This window comes from Taeniopygia guttata, chromosome 10, assembly GCF_048771995.1.
Source record: "Taeniopygia guttata chromosome 10, bTaeGut7.mat, whole genome shotgun sequence".
In the NCBI taxonomy this organism is placed as follows: Eukaryota; Metazoa; Chordata; class Aves; order Passeriformes; family Estrildidae; genus Taeniopygia; species Taeniopygia guttata.
This window is the reverse complement of record NC_133035.1, coordinates 17,545,797-17,562,959: the sequence shown is the minus strand read 5'-3', so window position 1 is coordinate 17,562,959 and position 17,163 is coordinate 17,545,797. Positions and strand designations below refer to the sequence as shown.

Here is a 17,163-nt window from a genome sequence, read left to right as displayed (position 1 = left end):
AGAGTTTCAAATGTAGTCCCCGTAGGTGGGAGTAATTTGATGTCTGAGATGAATGATGAGGCTGGGCCTTCATTGTCACACCTGCTCTGTTCCACACAGGAGAGGAAGCGTGAGAGGGTGGAGGCAGGAGCTGTTTCTGCCCTGGGAGAAGCCAGAGGTGGAGGGTACCCATCTCCTCACACCCTGGCTCCAGGTGACAAATCCCTCTTCTCATGGAGGGACACAGTGGCTGTCACTGCTGCTGGGGCTGGGGTGGCAGTGGGTGGGGAAGGCTCTACCCAGGCTGGCCCTGAGCAGAGAAGGTGTCACACAGGCTCTGTGCTTCTTTCCAGGTGTCACCACCTGAACCATCAGCTCCTTCCTGCAGCCTGAGACCCTTCCAGGGCAGTCAGTTACAGAACTTGTGCTCCGTGGCACTCTGGGACCTGCCAAGCTACACAAGCTCCAAGGGGAGAAAGCCTTAAAAGAGGCAAGGTGTAACCTGATGCTACCAAACTTGCACTCTGAGTAAACTCCACAGCTCAATTAACTCTATTAAGTATTTACCTATAGTTAATTTAATTTAGTTGAGTTTTTCTCCCCTGTGTTGGGTGCCTACTGTATCAACCTCTTAAAATCACGGCTGTGTGTATAATTCAATCAAATGTACCTGCAGTACCCACATAAACTGAGTCATTTCAGGTACCAGGGAGAGGTTTATTTTGTTGTATTTGGCTCGTGCTTCTGACTTAACACAGGGCTGACTCCACTAAAATTGGTTGTGCTGCATTAGTCCAAAGCCAGAGCAGAGCCCAGCTTTTATTCATTATTTGCAAGAGAGACATCATAATTTCAATAATGCCATGTCCAGAGTATGAGTGGGGTTTGCTCCAGCTGCCTTCCCAGTCTCACACTAGGGAACAATGAAATGAAGGTAAAAAGGAATATTCGTCTTTTTCTCTTTTTGTGTGTATAATTCAGAAATACCAGCAGATTCCTGTTGCCTCACAGTGCTGTATAGGAGCCTTTCCTAAGTACCTGCTAAACTAAACAGGAGTGATTGGTTGATGTTAAGGAGGTGCTCAAGAAGTTTTTCCTGAAGTTCCTCTTTTCCCAAGGGTGGAGAGCAGCCTGTCACTGAGTGAGAGGTTTTATTGCACAGCTTAGAATGCAGCTGAAAGAGAAGCAGAGAACAACACAGGGGATGTGAGTCTGACACTTCTCACACTTCTCAAGTGAGCCTGAAGAAAGAGGGACAAATCCCAAGTGATGAGGAAAACTGCAATTCTGGGTGTGAGCAAGAGCTCCCAGGAATCGCAGGGACACAGGAGAGGAGCCCTGTTCTAGATTATTTGGAGATTCCCAGCCAAGACCTTCATGAAAGTTTTGATTCTTTATCACAGGGATTACGCTGGGAAGCAGCTGGCATGGATGTGAATTCCAGCTGGTGCCCAGCACCATGGACACACTGCTCTTTGGATTGAGTGCAAATGAGCAGACTCAGCTCTGACACCCTCTGTGTTGATCTAAGTCAGGGCAGGAGGATTCTTCCTGAAATTCAGGGCACAAATGACCCTTGTGTTGATTGAGTGCAGATAATAACTGAACCACTGAGCTCTCAGACAGACTCTGCTTGTTTGGGGCTGTGCAGCTCTCACAATCTGTCTGCTAACTACAAAAATATTCCAATTATTTGGAATGATGACATCACCCATGCAATTGACCCAGATCTAACATCAGCACTCCCACAAAACAGTTATTTCTTGTTCAACACTATTGAGGACAGTAATCCAGCCCAGACTGAGCCCTGGCAGCAAAGTCTGGTCAATTCCCCCACATTTCCAGCATTTCCTCAGTTTATTTTCCAGGTTCGACAGGTTACCCTGAGTAACCTGGATCTGTTTGACAAAACGTGATTATTTCTTGTAACTTTTGAACCTCGGTAGTCACAGAGGGGCTCCGAGTGGCTCAAGAAGGGTATTTTGGCACCTTTCATCTACTCCCCATGCTTGTGAAGCCCTCACCAGCAGACTGAGTCCATCCTCTGTTGGGCCAGAAAGCTGCCCAAGCCCAAAGCCATCTGTTCCTGGGATGATCTGGCCCGGGGATGGAGGGAAGGAAATCCTGTGACCTGCTGGGAGATGGGGAGCTGGCTCAGCCACAGCCCTGCCTGGCCACTCTCCCAGCACCCTTCCATCCCTGCCAAAATCCCTCAGCCCCACAAAGGTGTGTGGGCAGGTAAGAGCTGTGAAGAACAGCTGTTGCTTAAAGAAATTCTTGATGCGTGAAGAGCCTTCTTTCCTCTCAGTGTGTCACATTTAGCAGCTGATGTGTCTAATCCAGGGGTGGCCAGAGCTGGAGAGGAAATGCTCTCCCCTCTTGCCTGCAGCACTGGGGTGCACAGGGGGAGGCAGAGGGATGGCCAATGGCTGCACTCAGCTTTAATTTCACTTAAAAGCGGCTTTGTCCATCACCTTTAGGGCACAGAGCAGCCAGACCCCGGGCTGAGCCTACCCCAGACTGTCCCTGCAGGAGATTTTCACCCTGTGGGCACCTCAGGGAGTGCCTGCTGAATTCTGACAGCTGGCAAGGAGGACATCATTTGTCCTGTCCCTGCACCCCAGAAAAGCTTTGAATGTGGAATTTGCTAGCAGTGTGTCCTGAGCTTGTTTTTTAAACATCAGCCATGAGTCAGGGTTGGCCAAGGCAAACACTGCAATGTGGAGCACAGCTGGTCAGCTCTGCAGACACAGTATGGTAGAGAAATACGGACACATTGTAAAATTGACATATTGTAATATTGACACATTGTAATACTGACATATCTGTTATTACATATTGACAATATAATAACTGAGATGTTACTGTAACACAGGGCTCTGTGTCCTGTGTTACAGGACCCCTTGTACGGCTCTGTGGCGTGTCCTGGGGCAGTGACACCTCGCCCATGGCTGTACAGGTGTGTGATGTGACCTGTTGTTCAGGTGTGTGACATCAGCTGTCGTTCAGGTGTGTGAGCTGACCCATTGTACCGGTGTGGGACGTGGCCCGGGGCAGTGGCACCTCACCCAGGGCTTTGCAGGTGTGTGATCTGTCCCTCAGTTCGGGTGTGTGACCTGATCTCTGTTCAGGTGTGTGATATGTCCCTCTGTTCAGGTGTGTGACCTGTCCCTCTGTTCAGGTGTGTGACCTGTCCCTCTGTTCGGGTGTGTGACCTGTCCCTCTGTTCGGGTGTGTGACCTGATCTCTGTTCGGGTGTGTGACCTGTCCCTCTGTTCAGGGTGTGACCTGATCTCTGTTCGGGTGTGTGACCTGTCCCTCTGTTCGGGTGTGTGACCTGATCTCTGTTCGGGTGTGTGACCTGTCCCTCTGTTCAGGGTGTGACCTGTCCCTCTGTTCGGGTGTGTGACCTGATCTCTGTTCGGGTGTGTGACCTGTCCCTCTGTTCGGGTGTGTGACCTGATCTCTGTTCAGGGTGTGACCTGTCCCTCTGTTCGGGTGTGTGACCTGTCCCTCTGTTGTGTGTGTGACTGATCTCTGTTCGGGTGTGTGACCCGATCTCTGTTCAGGTGTGTGACCTGTCCCTCTGTTCAGGTGTGTGACCTGTCTCTCTGTTCGGGTGTGTGACCTGATCTCTGTTCAGGTGTGTGACCTGTCCCTCTGTTCGGGTGTGTGACCTGTCCCTCTGTTCGGGTGTGTGACCTGTCCTTCTGTTCAGGTGTGTGACCTGATCTCTGTTCGGGTGTGTGACCTGTCCTTCTGTTCAGGTGTGTGACCTGATCTCTGTTCAGGTGTGTGACCTGATCTCTGTTCAGGTGTGTGACCTGTCCCTCTGTTCGGGTGTCTGACCCGGTCCCCCCGAGCGCTCCGGGCTCGGTCCCGGCCCGGGTGGCGCGGCCCCTTTAAGTGAGGCCCCGCCCCCTGCCGGCTCGGCCCCGCCCGCTCATCCCGTCCCTCCCCACCGCCCTTCCCGGGCTCCCATTGGCTGGGCCGCGCTGAAGTCCCGCCTCCCGGCGCCGCCAGCCAATGGGAGGAGCACTGGGCGAGACCGTGGCCAGGTTGGTGCGGGGCCGATGGCGGCGGGTCCGTGAGGGGAGCGCTGGGAGGGGGGTGGGAAACGGGACGGACGGCCTGAGGGGAGCGGGGACCCTGAGGGGAGCGGGGACCCTGGGGGGAGCGGGATCCTATGAAACGCTGAGGAGAGCGGAGCCCCTGGGGCAACGGGACAGCCTGAGGGGAGCGGGACACTCTGAGGGGATCCGAACTCTCCTCAAGTCCTGAGGGCGTTGGGGTCACCTGAAGCGCTGAGGGGAGCGGGACCCCATGAGGGGAGCGGGACCCCCCGAGGGCAGCGGGGCGCCCTGAGGGCTGAAGGCTCTCCCGAAAGGACCCCCGGGCCCCTGAGGGCGTGGGGATCCCCCTGAGGGCGTGGGGATCCCCCTGAGGTGTTGACGGGGTCCGAGGCGCTCGGGCGGAGCTCGGCAGCCCTGCGGAGCTGTGCGGGCGGGGCCGGGGTCCCTCAGCCTGGTCCTGCGTGTGGAACTCCCTCGGCACAGCTCTGGGTGCCGTGCCCGGGGCCAAGGAAATGCCATTAAATCTTACTGGTTTCACCTGAAAAATCCCTTAGGGGTAGATGGAGAACGTTAAGGTCACGGATCCATAACAGTATGGGGTTTTCTTACCTATACCTCATCCTGGCAACAAATTGTTTGTGGAGCTGAGGATCGAAGGAAAAAAAAAAAACAACCAACCCGAACTTGCAGCTGTAGGCTGAGCAATAATTAAAGTGCTCAGGCAGGTTGTAATCTTTATGCAACAAAATGAAGCCTTGTTATTCAGGTTGAAGTTAAGTGTAGCATGAGCTGTCCTTATTAAAAAAAAAAAAAAAAAAGTGCTCTTCCAAGAACTTAGAATGTGGATTCCTAAAGTGTAGAGAGGTAAGGACTTAGGAAAAGGATAACTTTTCTCAGTTTTTAATGTCTGTTAGTAGACCTGATGTATGTTTTGACCGTAATTAAAGACAGTTTGCTCAAGGGATTTTGTTGCTTTTTGAATGAAATTATAGAATGTAGCATTTAAAATGTTGAGCAACATAGTTATAAGGTGGTTTGTTCACTGGTAGGCCAAAAAAAAAATTTAGAAAAAAATTACTGATTGCTGCAGTTTGAGTACATAACTTTTCTAATATTGCTGGTAGAATAACACTTCTGGATTTGCCCCTTTGTGTGGTGAGCGTTCACACCTGCCAGCTTTCTGTGCATTCTGTGAATCTTTAGAGCTAAACACTGCTCTTGAGAAAGCTGAAAGTGTCTGGGTTTTGTTCCAGGTGCTGCTGCTGTGAAAGATGAGGCTGAATGAGAGCCGGACAAGACCCTTCCAGGCTCCTGCCTCTGTCCACACCTTCCCGGGCAGGCAGGTGTTCGTGTTCCCCAATGGCCGCTCCGACTCGGAGGAGTCCTCGGAGGAGGAGCTGAACGTGATGGAGCTGCGGCCCAGGGGCAAGGAGCAGGCGCGGGGCAGCGGCCGGGCCCGGCTGGGGGACGTGGTGCTGCTGGAGAGGGAGCTCACGCAGGAGGACAGCCTCAACAAGCTGGCCCTGCAGTACGGCTGCAAGGTGAGGCTGCTCTGCCTGGGGTGAGCCACGCCAGAAGCTGGCCTGTGATCTGCTGCTTCTGTGCATTGTGTGAATGGTCATTGTCCAGGTAAAACTGGAGAAAGGTAAAAATAACCCCAGACAAACACAAAAAGGAGTTGTTCAGCCAACAGCCTGGGAAGATGTTGTCAGCATCACACCCTGCCTGACCTGCTTCCCTGTTTAATTTTGGTGACTAAGTGCAGGTTGTACTAAGTTATTTCAGTGAGGGCAAACATTAGGGAGCTGAGTGTAGAAATTAGGGCCAGGGCTCTGCTCTCAAGGAACATTGGAGTTTTTGAAGTAAATTGAGCAGTACAAAGAAACACCACAGTTATGGGTGAGGGTTTTTGTTTATTTTTTGAAAGGTATCAGTTTACATTTTACAAGGAAGGTCTGAGTCTAACGGGTGCATGTGGAGAGGTACCAAAGTTCAGTCCCAAAGTCCAGGTGTCTGTGTGTGGGTTTTGGTTGTTTGCTGTCATCCCAGAGCATGCACAGTTCAGGTGCCTGTGGGCAAGAGGGAAGGCATGTACACAGTGAGATTTCTGAGCTGGAACAACTACACAGCACATTTTCTTTGTTCCAAAGAAGAGCAAAACTGCTGGAGAGTTTAATTACCTGCTCTGAACATTAGAAGCCTCCCGTTGTTCGGCAGTTGGAGCTGTATTTTTAGAGCCCCCTTTATCTGCAAGCTGGACTGTGATTTCAGAGCTCCACAATGAAACGACTGGCTGGTGACCACAGCAGGGATAATGATACAGCTCTGGCTCCAGTGCTGCCCTGCCAGTGCAGTCTGTCTTGCTTAACCACACAGCAGCTGTGTGGTGCAGCTGAGGCAAGAGGCCTTAGAGGGATTGCAGCAATTCCTCCCCTCCCATGCCCTTAGAAACAAAAACAAAACAGAAAAAGACACCCTTGTAGGTTCTGCTGACGAGCCCAGTGCGTGTGGAGAAGCGAGTCTGGTAGGACTTGAATAGGCCTTGATTGGCCCCAGGAGAGCTGAGCTTTGGTTGGGTTTGGAGCTGTGTGCTGCTCTCAGCAGCACCTGGGCAGACTCACAGCAGTTGGGTGAACTCAGAGGAGGGAGATCCTGAACAGTTCTTTGGTTATGGTGTGAAGAGTCCTGCTGTGCCTCTGCACTGTCACTCAGAGGGCCCAGTTCTGTCCCTGCTGAGGCTGCTCCTCTGCTGCCTCACTCCTGGAGCCTGTCAGCCCCTCTGGAGGCTGCTGGGCCTGCCCAGCAGAAAAGCAGGCTGATGGAAGGGACCACATCCTCCCACAGGACAAAAACTGTCCTGCTGCCTCCCTCCCTCCCAGAAACTTCTGACGTGTTCCAGTTAAACTGAACAGGTACAGAAATCATTATTGTAGGAGATTTGTATGTTTGTCTCTTTAAAGACTGGCATGGCAGTTTTCATGTGTTTTATTTTATTTGCACAATTAAACAGCTCCTGAAAGGTCACCAGGATAGCAGTGAGAACAGTAACCACAGATATGTAGGCAAATACGTGTAAAAATCCAGGATGAACTTCTCCTTGAAATCAATGAGAACTTGACATTGGTTTCAGAATCTGCTTGGGGAGGGGATAGTAAGACAGTACAACAAATAACTCTGTGTGTGTGCCACCAATAAGTTGGCAGAGATGCAAAGCACTTCAAAATTCTCATTTTTACTCTTGACCATTTATAGTCGTGGCTTGCTTTTGGCATTGTTCTTCAGCTGGGACAAGAGGAGCTCACTGCAGCCAAAAAAATGAGTACAGAAAATAAGCCTAAATGCTTGTGCAGCCCAGTCTCTCGCATGCTTCCCATCGGCTTTGTTTGTTGTTTCTGTGTGAGTGCTGCTCCACTTTCTGTTTCTAGAGTCTTAGCACCACACTGCAGTATTTGATTGCAGACACCACGGGGGATATTTACTGTCCCAGTAATTTGTTTTCATTGGAACAAATCCAGAAATTGAAGCAGCACCTCAGTTAGGAGGCTCTGGGTGAGATTTTATTTCATAACTAAGAAATTTTGCAGGGTTTAGTCCAGAGTTGACATTGGGGCTGGCTGTGAGGAGCTCGAAACAGCGACTGAGGATTCCTTTTGCCTCAGGGTCCCCAGATCAGGTTCTGGATTAAATGTGCCATTTTCAGAGTTCTCAGGCTTTGCAGAGTAAACATGAGATTCAGGCCTCCATCTCCTCTCCTCTCTACCTCTGAGCTTAGGAAGCAAAGTGGGTTTTTTTCTCTTTTAGTTCCCCAGTTTCCTTGGCAGCCTCAAGCGTGTGAGTGTGCAGTGAATGCAGGTCATGCTGTGATTTCTGAAGAGGACACACAGAGTCCCTGTACTGTGTCTCTGTGCTGTGATGGATGAGAGGTGCTTTACCTGTTTGTGTTGTTTTTCTCTTTGCTTTGGCTCTCGCTGTTTTATTTTGTGCCCTCCAGCCTTTTCCTCAAGGTTCTTTCACATCTCCTTGGCTGCAGCAGAGAGCTCCTGGCACACACTGACATCCTGTTCCTTTCCTTTGGCAGAGGGTTTAGTGCAACTGAGAAGTTGCTGTGCTTGCTGGGTGGCTGTGAGTGGCCACTGGATTAAGCATCTTCTCTTAGTTAATGTTAAATAAGAGTTGCTGCCTTGCCTTTGTCTTTTGCACTGGCACTGCCCGCCCGTGTCTGATGCTGCACGTGTGGCTGCTTCTCCCTGCTGTTCTGCTGCTGGCTGGGGACACAGCTCACAGACAGGAGCCCTGCACAGGAACCATGAAAGGTGGTGACAGGAGCACAGAGCTGATTGTCCTTCAGCAGGACATGCTGAGGAGGAATGGGCTGGATGAGCTGCTGTCCTGCAGAAGAGAGGTGTTCCTTGAGCAGAGGATGCTCGTGCAGGAGATGCTCACCTGCTCTCCAGGCTGTGCCCTTGCTCTCAGAACTGCTGTGCTCCCACAATGGAGCTCTGGTCACTCTGAAATAACTTCCTGAGCAGGAGATGCTCACACTGGTGTTGTGCTCTCACCTTAAGCACTCATGTGTAAGGTACGAAAATAGTTTTTAAAAGGATCTGTTAGTTAAAAAGATTCTTCTTGCCTTAACTGAGAAAAGGGCAAAGAAAGCAAAGAGAAGGAAAAGCAGTATGGAGCAAAATACAGCAGGTACAAGAGGTGGAGGTTGTAGGCTGCTTTAACAGGGGATTGTCTCTGTCCTGCAGGAACTGGAGCACTCTTGGAGCTGCTGGGGAATCTCAGAACATCAAACCTCTTGTATCCAGGGCCTGCTTTTATTCCCTGACAGCTCCTTGCACACTGGTTTTGTAGCTGCTTCCTGCCTCACTCCTGGGCTGTCCTGCCCTCACTGTTTGTGTCCTTTCTGGATTCCTTAGGTTGCGGATATCAAACGCGTCAACAACTTCATCCGGGAGCAGGACCTGTACGCGCTGAAGTCCATCAAGATCCCGGTGCGGCCGCACGGGCTGCTCACGGAGAGCGCGGGGGCGCTGCGGCCGCCCCCGGCGGGGCCCGCCCAGCCCGGCCTGACGCGCCTGGAGCCGCCGGAGCCCGACCCCGGCGCGGGCGGCTCCGCCGACGGCCAGCGTCTGAGCGAGTACTTCAGGGGCATCGACCAGAGCATCCAGGACGCCGTGCAGGTGGAGGTGCAGCTGAACGCGCAGTACGGCGGGGAGGGGCTGAAGAGGCCCCTGCCCGAGGCAGGGAAGCGGGACGCTGGGAACGGTGCGGACTGCGGAATCCAGTGGTGGAACGCCGTGTTCATTATGCTCCTGATAGGAATCGTCCTGCCGGTGTTCTATATCATCTATTTTAAAACACAAGCCCTGGTGGCCCACACCTCTAACATGACAAACTCAAATGCTTCAACAGCTGGATAGGAAGGGAAATTACCACCAGGCTCAGTGGTAGGAAAACAAACCCTAAGGTGAAAGGGCAGCCCACTTCAACCTCTCCAGCAGTATTGATTGTCCTTACGCTCGTGATGACTCAAGTGCACCCAAGGGGATACAACTATACAGAGGAATTTTATTTTTATAAGTAGCTGATGATGTAATCCTGAATTTGACTGAAAATGAGGTGATGTGATTTTGATGGAAAGACAAGGATGCTTTGTTGCTTACGGAGATCATCACCCAGGTGGCCTCAGAGTTGGGAACTCTGTTGAGGGAAAGTATTTTGTAGCAATTTACTCATTACGGTTGCTTCAGGTATTTCTTAATGCCGTGTCTAGAAGCAAATTCTTTGCTGCTGAGCTAGAAAGTGCAGTATTAATGTGGTTGGAAAGTTAGGGGTTGTTTGCATTTTAAGGAAACTCTTTTTGCTGGAATAGAAGCGGGGGGCACTTCTTTTCAGGGGTGTCATTTTTGTCTCTTGCAGGCCATGGTGGTTTTGGCCTCCTTGACCCAAACGATGCCTTCTGGGGCTCTAAGCTGGGTGTGCCAGGGCACAATGACGCTGCCAGCACCCCACCTTGTCACCCCCCTGAGCAAACCTCTGAGCTGTGTTCAGTTCGGATGCATCAGGCCCACCCTGGGAAGGATAAGCACAGCCCTCTTCCCCTCAGTGAACTCCTTCAGAGATGGCTCCCGAGATCAGAGATCTCCGTGCAGGTCTGTGCTGTCCCAGGGTGCTGCTCAGCCCTGCAGGGCCCCAGGTGGGCAGGGGGTGTTGGATGGGGACAGGAGAGCACGAAAGAGGAGTCACAGGCACTTCTCAAGGACTCATTTGCTGGCAGGAGGTCTAGTCAGTATTATTTGCTAAAAAATACTAATAATAGTCTATAGTGGTGCTTCTCAGACACCCAGGCTCAGTCATGGAATTACTTCCTCGTGTGCAGCCTGAGTGGGAGTGCTGAGCTGGGTGCAGGTTGAAGGTCCAGGACAGAAGTCCAAGAAGAAAGAAGGGTGAAGCCTTTCCAGGAGAGGACTCTGAAGCTGCTGATTGTGGCAGGTTTCTGTGAACTGGCCACATGCACTGAAAAGCTTTGCAGGGCAGTGGAGGTGTCAGTCGGCCCCAGGGCTGCGCTCCTCAGGGCCGCTCAGCAAACACTACCTGCTGCAAGGGAGCAGCAAGGGAGGCCTTGGGAGCTTTGCTAAAGAGAAGAACTTGTCTCAGAAATTTGATTCAGCAAATTCTGGGCCTGTGGGCAGAGGTGAAGGCTTTCCTGGAACCAACCACTAAATGTGTGGGCAGGTGCTGCTGGTGCTGCACTGAGGGTGGTGCTGGTGGGCAGGTGCAGGAAGCTGCTGTTCACTGTCCCCACCTGGGCCCAGCCCCATTTGCAGCTTCCCAGCTGCCAGCAGCACCTCAGGGCTTTTCCAGCTTCCCCGGCAGCCCGAGGACGCTGCGGCAGAGCAGGGGCTGGAGAGGGGCTGTGGTACAGCACCGGCTGCTGTGCCGGTGTGGCCTCAGCCTGGACAGGCAGGACTGAAGTGTCTCCAGCAAGGTGAGGACCCCACCCCACACAGGCACAACCATGTGCTGCTACGATGAGAACCTGTGTTCCCTGCAGCTCTCAAAAGTGGGAATCTAATTTTATAAATGAATACTCCAAAGTATCTTATACTGAACAAAAATTTGTATTTTTCTTCTGTGAAGAGCTGTATCTCTTTGTTCTGGGGAGGGGGTGGTTCTTACATTTTTAAATAAAGCCACATGAAATAAAAGCACAAGGGGCACAGCTTGTGCTTTATTTGCTATCACACAGCTGAGCACCTGCCCGAGGAAGAGGGGCCCCTTGCAGCCTCACCTCAGCCCCTGCAGGGAGCGGGAGTGGGAGCAGCAGGAGGAGCAGGAGAGGCCGGACTGGCCTTGGGCTCTTCACTCTCAATGGACCCTGGGCCATCTGCCCATTTCTCCGTGTTTCATAGAAAGGTTCTTAGTGGGCATCAGTCCATGGGTGCAGTGACAAGTGTGTGTGTGAATGAAAATCCTCATGGCTGCAGTTAAAAACCAACAGCTCGCACCTGGACTGACACCTGGAGGGGGCGAGGACGCGCCGGACGGGACCAGTGCTCTGCAAACACGAGAGAGGCCGGAGTACACAGTAAAAGCCAGTATCTTTACTTTAGTGAATGCAGGATACAAATATTTTACAACAACCTCTAGCATTTTCTTAACCATTTGATAAAAAGTTCACTAGAATATTTATTGTATATTGAAGAAAAAACAACACATTCAGGGAAAAAAATTGAGATTAACTTATTTTTTTTCTTAAAAGATTCGTCTCAAGGATGGCAACAAAGTCCAGCTTGTGCCGCCAAACGGCTTATCAGCATTAAACCGTGAACAGCTTCTTGTGAACTGTTGACTACAAACATTTACCAAATACATAAATCTCTTTTAAAAAAGCCATTTTAAATATAGCAAAGCAGTGTTCTCTTGCACAGCAAAGTGAAGAAAGGTTCTACTAAGATTTAAATGTTTACATTGGTTAAGTCTTTCTTTCACATTCGGATTTAACTTCTGCCCAGGATCAATTGTTAGGAGTTGTTTTGTTCCTTATTTACTATGTATTTCTTGTGCGCACAGTAACTCGCAAGTTTCTGATGCATTAGTGTCCTTGGAGGGAAGGCAAGGCTAAAGCAGTTCTCTCTGACGAGTCCCTGACAACGTGGCGTTCTCAAAACTATCGTGAGAGCTCGAGGATGGAGGTGATTTGTCACAACAGAGATAAAAATCTTAAATCATTCAGACCTGACTGGGTTCAGCCCAGGATTGGATCCACTTGCACTTCAGTCAGCAGAGATAATTTTAAAAAGTTTTTTTTTTAACCTGTTGAAATATCTGTGCTATGTCATCTCTTTTTTTATATATAAAACATTTTTACAATTTCTAAAAAAGTATGTTTCAAAGTGAGTTACTTGTTATTAAAAACCAGGATTCCCAAGTCCTCGGTGGCAGGAGGTGCTCCCCGAGACCGGAGGGCCGTGGAAGGACGTTTCTGCCGGGGCTGGGGCAGCACAGGGCCACTCCCTTGCCCAGCTCTTTAGAACTGATTATTTTTATTTTTAATTCATTGGTGCAATTTCAATACAAACTCTAACCCTTGTGTAGCTTTGTCTTTAAGAAAACAGTAGTTAAGTACTGTTTAAAAACCTGCATAGAAATAAAGACTATTGAGATACAGTCAGCAAAGCCATCTGATAAGGCACACAAGAAAATAGACAGTAAATGTGAATGCAGAACTCCCACTCGGATGTACAGCAAAGTTCATACAGGTGCATAAATCATGGAACTCACATCACTGGTCAGAGCAGCAAAAGGTTCCAGGGAGCAGCAAGTGAATTCGGTCCCTGGGGACACCGTGGTCATGGGAACGTGTCCCTTCTGCCTCCGGCCTCTGCCAGCCGGGATGAACCCAGGAAGGGGAGGCAGTTCCAAGGGAAGGGCCGGAGGGCACCGGAGCCCCGCGGCTTTGAACGCTCCAGGACACCGAGACAGGGCTGGAGCCACAGGTACCACAGGGACACCGCCCTTCTCACCCCGCCCTCAGAGCATCAAGGGATTTTTAACTGCCAAAAAAAAAATGTAAAGCCCAAGCAAAAAACGCAATAAATATCAGGGCTAACTCTGAAGGGTTTGGGCAATCCCACAGCTCTGCAGCTTCCACCCAGAACCAGCACTGCCAGCCTGGAGGTGACTGGGAGCACGGTGGGATCACGGCCCCGCATCCAACACCAAAGCTGCTCCCAGCCCAGTCTTGCGGCACAAGGGGGCTCTGCATTCCTCCCTCTCTTTCCTGGAAGCAGCAATTTTTTCCCAAACCACTTGCCAACTCACAAAACCTTTTGTGCTCCTCTGATATGTGTCATTTCCCTATCATGAGAAATTAGGTCAAGTTTTTCCACTGTTTTTTTTTCCTCCTTGGAAGAGGCAGCTTTAAAATGATGCCTTAAAATGTGTTGTAACAGATTTTTTATATTTATGCAGGATGAACTTAACACCGGATTTTTTTTTTGCCACTTTGCTATTTATATACATATATATAAAATGTATAATGAAGCTTAACCATACAGCACAGAGATTACAATTGAACGGCACACATTCACCACCAGTGAGGGGGCCAACCCCTTTATACACCCTCTGAAAAATCTGGATAATAATATTAATAATAATTAAAATCCAAAGAAAGTACAGTATATTTAACAAAATAGTAAATATTAAACAGTGAATACTCTACTTAATAAGGACCTCGCCTTGTTTCAAGTTGGCGTCAATCCACAAAAATATACTTTTTAATCTGGTGACCGTACAATACATAGGTACTTACACCAAAGGTGATAATATATTTAGGATGCTATATACACAAAGAGTTTGGCTCAAATTTAAATTTACATATAAGTGTTCATGGCTTATTTTTCCCCCAAGGTTCCGCCTGCAAGTTTTTCCTTTTCATCTTTGAAAGCAAAAACTAGAAAGTCAAAATAAGATAAAACTATACTCTACAAAAAAGCTACAACATACAGCTTTGGCTTATATAAATAATTCATAGCAGAATGTGTTCAAAAGTACTGTATATAACTTTATATATAGTCTTCAATTCATTAGGGTATTGTTTTCTTTAATATAAAATATACATGAGCTAAAATCCGTTTCTATATTTTTCAAAGGTATGAACGTAAAAACAAATTTGTCAAACATATTCCAATTATAACTTAATATATTAATTTTATTTTGTTAATGTTCTATTTTCTAGGCTAATATTTTCTGAATATTTCATGCGAGTTCTCTATGCTCTCTTTCACTCATTAAAAAAATCACTTCTTTGACCCAATACACTTTTTTTTTTTTTGCACGTGCAAAACAGGGTTTTTGTTTTTTATTTTTTTTTATTTCTTATAGCATCAGCCCTTCTCCATGCACCCTCTGCAATAGAGACCCATGCCAGGTTGGGTAATAGAAAGGTCAGTTTATGTACAGTATTGCTTTCTTCTTCCTGCTTTTCTACTGCTCTGCTGCTACAAAGCAATTATTTCTTAACTACGAGTAACCATAGAGCTGACTACACACGGGGACGGTACTACAGGCGAGCCCTCGCTCGGGTGGGTGTGGAGGAGGAGGAGACACTGCGGGGACGCCGCTGCGCGGGCCGGGCTGGGGTCACACACGAGTCCAGGTAAGTGCCAGACTAGAGATCAAACCTACGGGATTGTTCTGTTACTTTTACCAAGGGACATCTGCAGCTATACAAGAGTTTGTCGTAAGTGCCTGATGATTGGTGTATGCTACACACACTAGCACATATATATGCATGTGAAGATATATATATGCACGTATGTATATACATATAAATATACTTATTCACGTCCTTATTTATAAATTTAGATATGTCAGGACAGTTCATTTTGAGAACACAAAGCTGAGAGGGCGACACGGCGGGTTTATGTCACCCACGTGTCCATCCTCATCCGTTTTACCGAGGGGCTCTCCCGATCCTCCGCGTTGGGCGGCCGCCCCAGCACCACGGGCGAGTGGAAGTCGCTGCGCGGGTCCTCGCGGTCGCTGCCGTCGTAGGAGCTGCTGGAGCTGCTCAGGCTGTCGACCGGGGAGCGGCCCAGCTCCTGGCGCGACGGCGGCGGCGGCGGCTGCGGCTGCTGCGGCTGCTGCGGCGGGAACCCCGAGGGGGTGACGCGGTCCCGGGGAGGGGAGATGGGTTCGGATTTGATGTTGATGTTTTGGTTGGTGTTAATGGAGAGGTTTGAACCCTGAGATAGCTGGCTGCCAGTGCTGGGGAAAGAAAACCGAAAGGCATCAGTAAGAAAACGCAGAAAGTGAAAACCAAGCGACAATTCACGTGTCTGGCATGGTGAGGCCTTGGGGCTCAGCATAGAAATAAATGCAGTTCACTGGGAAGAGCAAAGGTGAAAAAAAACATTAATTAAAGGTCTGAGCTGCATTTACAGAAGTTCAGAACAAACAAATATTTTCCACTGCCAAACATTTCAGTCACCGCACAGGTGCCCCCTTGGTGAGAAGCTGAGCCTGCAGGGACACAGCTGGAGGTGACTGAAGGGACAAACAGCCCGACACACAAATGTTTTCCAGCACAGACAAGAGGTTAAAATGTGCTGAGCGTTCCCTTGGTGCAGCTGCTCCAGCCCCCCAGCGCTGCCCTGGGTACTTACACAAGAGAGCTGAGGGCCGCGGGACCGAGGTGGTGCTGCTGCCAGGCAGACACCTGCCCCAGGGACAGCATTCCTGGGGAGTTAAACCCCTGCAGGGCAGACAGGTCTGCGCTAGTCAAGGAGTAATCTAAGAGGGAAAGACAAATAACAAAGTAATGTATAGGGGGATTGGTATATATAACATACATACATAAACAAACACAAAGGCTTTGTGCCCAAAACAAATAAAGGCAGCTGGTCCAAAGGAATCCAAACGTGAAAACTCTGAAGTCTGGGACCAATCCTGCCAAGCTCACAGGGAGCTCAACAATACAGAGGCCTCCAAATGAATAGTTTTGGGGTTTTTTTTGCGATATGCTTTCAGATTCTCCATGTGCTGTCTGGGAGCCTGTTCCAAACTCACAGGTACAACACATAAATGCAGTGTATATACAGAGGTGTGCACCTTACAGTCAGACTTGGCATTTTTGAAGACATTTCAAAACGAAACGAAAAGGGAAGAATCCATGTGAGTCACTAGGCAGGGATGGTGGATCTTGCCTTGAATTTGCTGCAGACACTGGGCTGTGTTTCAGTCCCAGGTGGGAGGTGGCAGCTCCTCAGACAAGACACAGGTACCATCTGGGGACTCATGTTCCACAGAGCTCCTGGTCCTACAACCTCCACCCAAACCGACCCCTGAACAGCACTGGCTGCCCAGGCAGGCACAGGGACCCTCAGTGCAATCCTGCTGTAGCACATCACATCCTCACAACAGCACTCCTCAGGGTCTGATCAAACTGTCATCTCTGCATCACAGGAACAGAAGAAACCTCTTTGTGTGAAGCAAGAAAACACAATTCTTTGGAAATTCAACTTAAATGGAGCTCAGAGGGCTCAAATCTATTCCAACCCCATCCAGCCGGTGGCTCTGGCTGCTGCAGGGCTCCCTCACTCCTCACTTCACTCACAGAACTGAAGTTGTTTACACTTGATCATTATCACTCGTGTTTTCTTTCAGGTTTGGAAACAAAGTTAAACTCTTCTCTGCTTTTAATTATTTTCTAATGAATCTTCCTTAAAATAATTTTTAGTCTCTTGAGAATGGGACAAAATGTGAGCAGCCAAACTCAGGCAGTACTGCCACCAAAGGAATCAAACATTCCATTAAGCTGGGTTAGGCTTTGATTTGTGTTTGGGGTTTTTTACAGTATTGTCCTAAAATGCCACCACCGTTACAATCTCTCTCTCTCCCCTGAGATGAGCCTTCTTGAAAAATCTCCCCCTCCCATGCACTGACCTGTCTGCAGTGGATAAATTCTAGATCTCCCTAAAACAGCTCATCTTGGGAAGAGAATCCAGGGCCAGCAGGGCCCTGTGCTGTCAGTGAGCCACAGACATCCCTGCAAGAACCTTCCTGAAGGCCTCAGGAGTCCCAGCTGCTCCCAGCAGGTGAA

At 49.4% G+C, this 17,163-nt stretch overlaps 2 protein-coding genes across 8 annotated transcripts in view; one reads left to right on the top strand and one right to left on the bottom strand.

Moving 5' to 3' along the window:
• The first annotated feature begins 3,840 nt into the window (after nucleotides 1-3,840).
• On the top strand, nucleotides 3,841-11,272 carry LYSMD4 (LysM domain containing 4). Its single transcript, XM_072933972.1, has 3 exons — nucleotides 3,841-4,062; nucleotides 5,306-5,593; nucleotides 8,975-11,272. Exons 2-3 carry the CDS (start codon nucleotides 5,324-5,326, stop codon nucleotides 9,476-9,478), a joined length of 774 nt encoding a protein of 257 aa, XP_072790073.1. The 5' UTR covers nucleotides 3,841-4,062; nucleotides 5,306-5,323; the 3' UTR covers nucleotides 9,479-11,272.
• A 368-nt stretch (nucleotides 11,273-11,640) lies between these two features.
• The window catches only part of MEF2A (myocyte enhancer factor 2A), an 81,347-nt gene continuing 75,824 nt past the window's right edge, over nucleotides 11,641-17,163 (bottom strand). For all 7 annotated transcript variants that reach the window (XM_012578078.5, XM_030281661.4, XM_030281662.4 and 4 more), the window contains 2 exons: nucleotides 15,728-15,854; nucleotides 11,641-15,329 (listed from right to left, as the gene is read on the bottom strand). In XM_012578078.5, coding sequence (XP_012433532.1) covers nucleotides 14,984-15,329; nucleotides 15,728-15,854 — 473 coding nt within the window. In that variant the 3' untranslated portion in view covers nucleotides 11,641-14,983. The remainder of the gene's footprint in view (nucleotides 15,330-15,727; nucleotides 15,855-17,163) is intronic.

Bases quoted from the DNA above. Each gene is read 5' to 3' on its own strand.
- LYSMD4 (XM_072933972.1), top strand. From the start codon at position 5,324: ATGAGGCTGAATGAGAGCCGGACAAGACCCTTCCAGGCTCCTGCCTCT. The intron at 5,594-8,974 runs GTGAGGCTGCTC...TGGATTCCTTAG, and splicing joins CCCTGCAGTACGGCTGCAAG to GTTGCGGATATCAAACGCGT.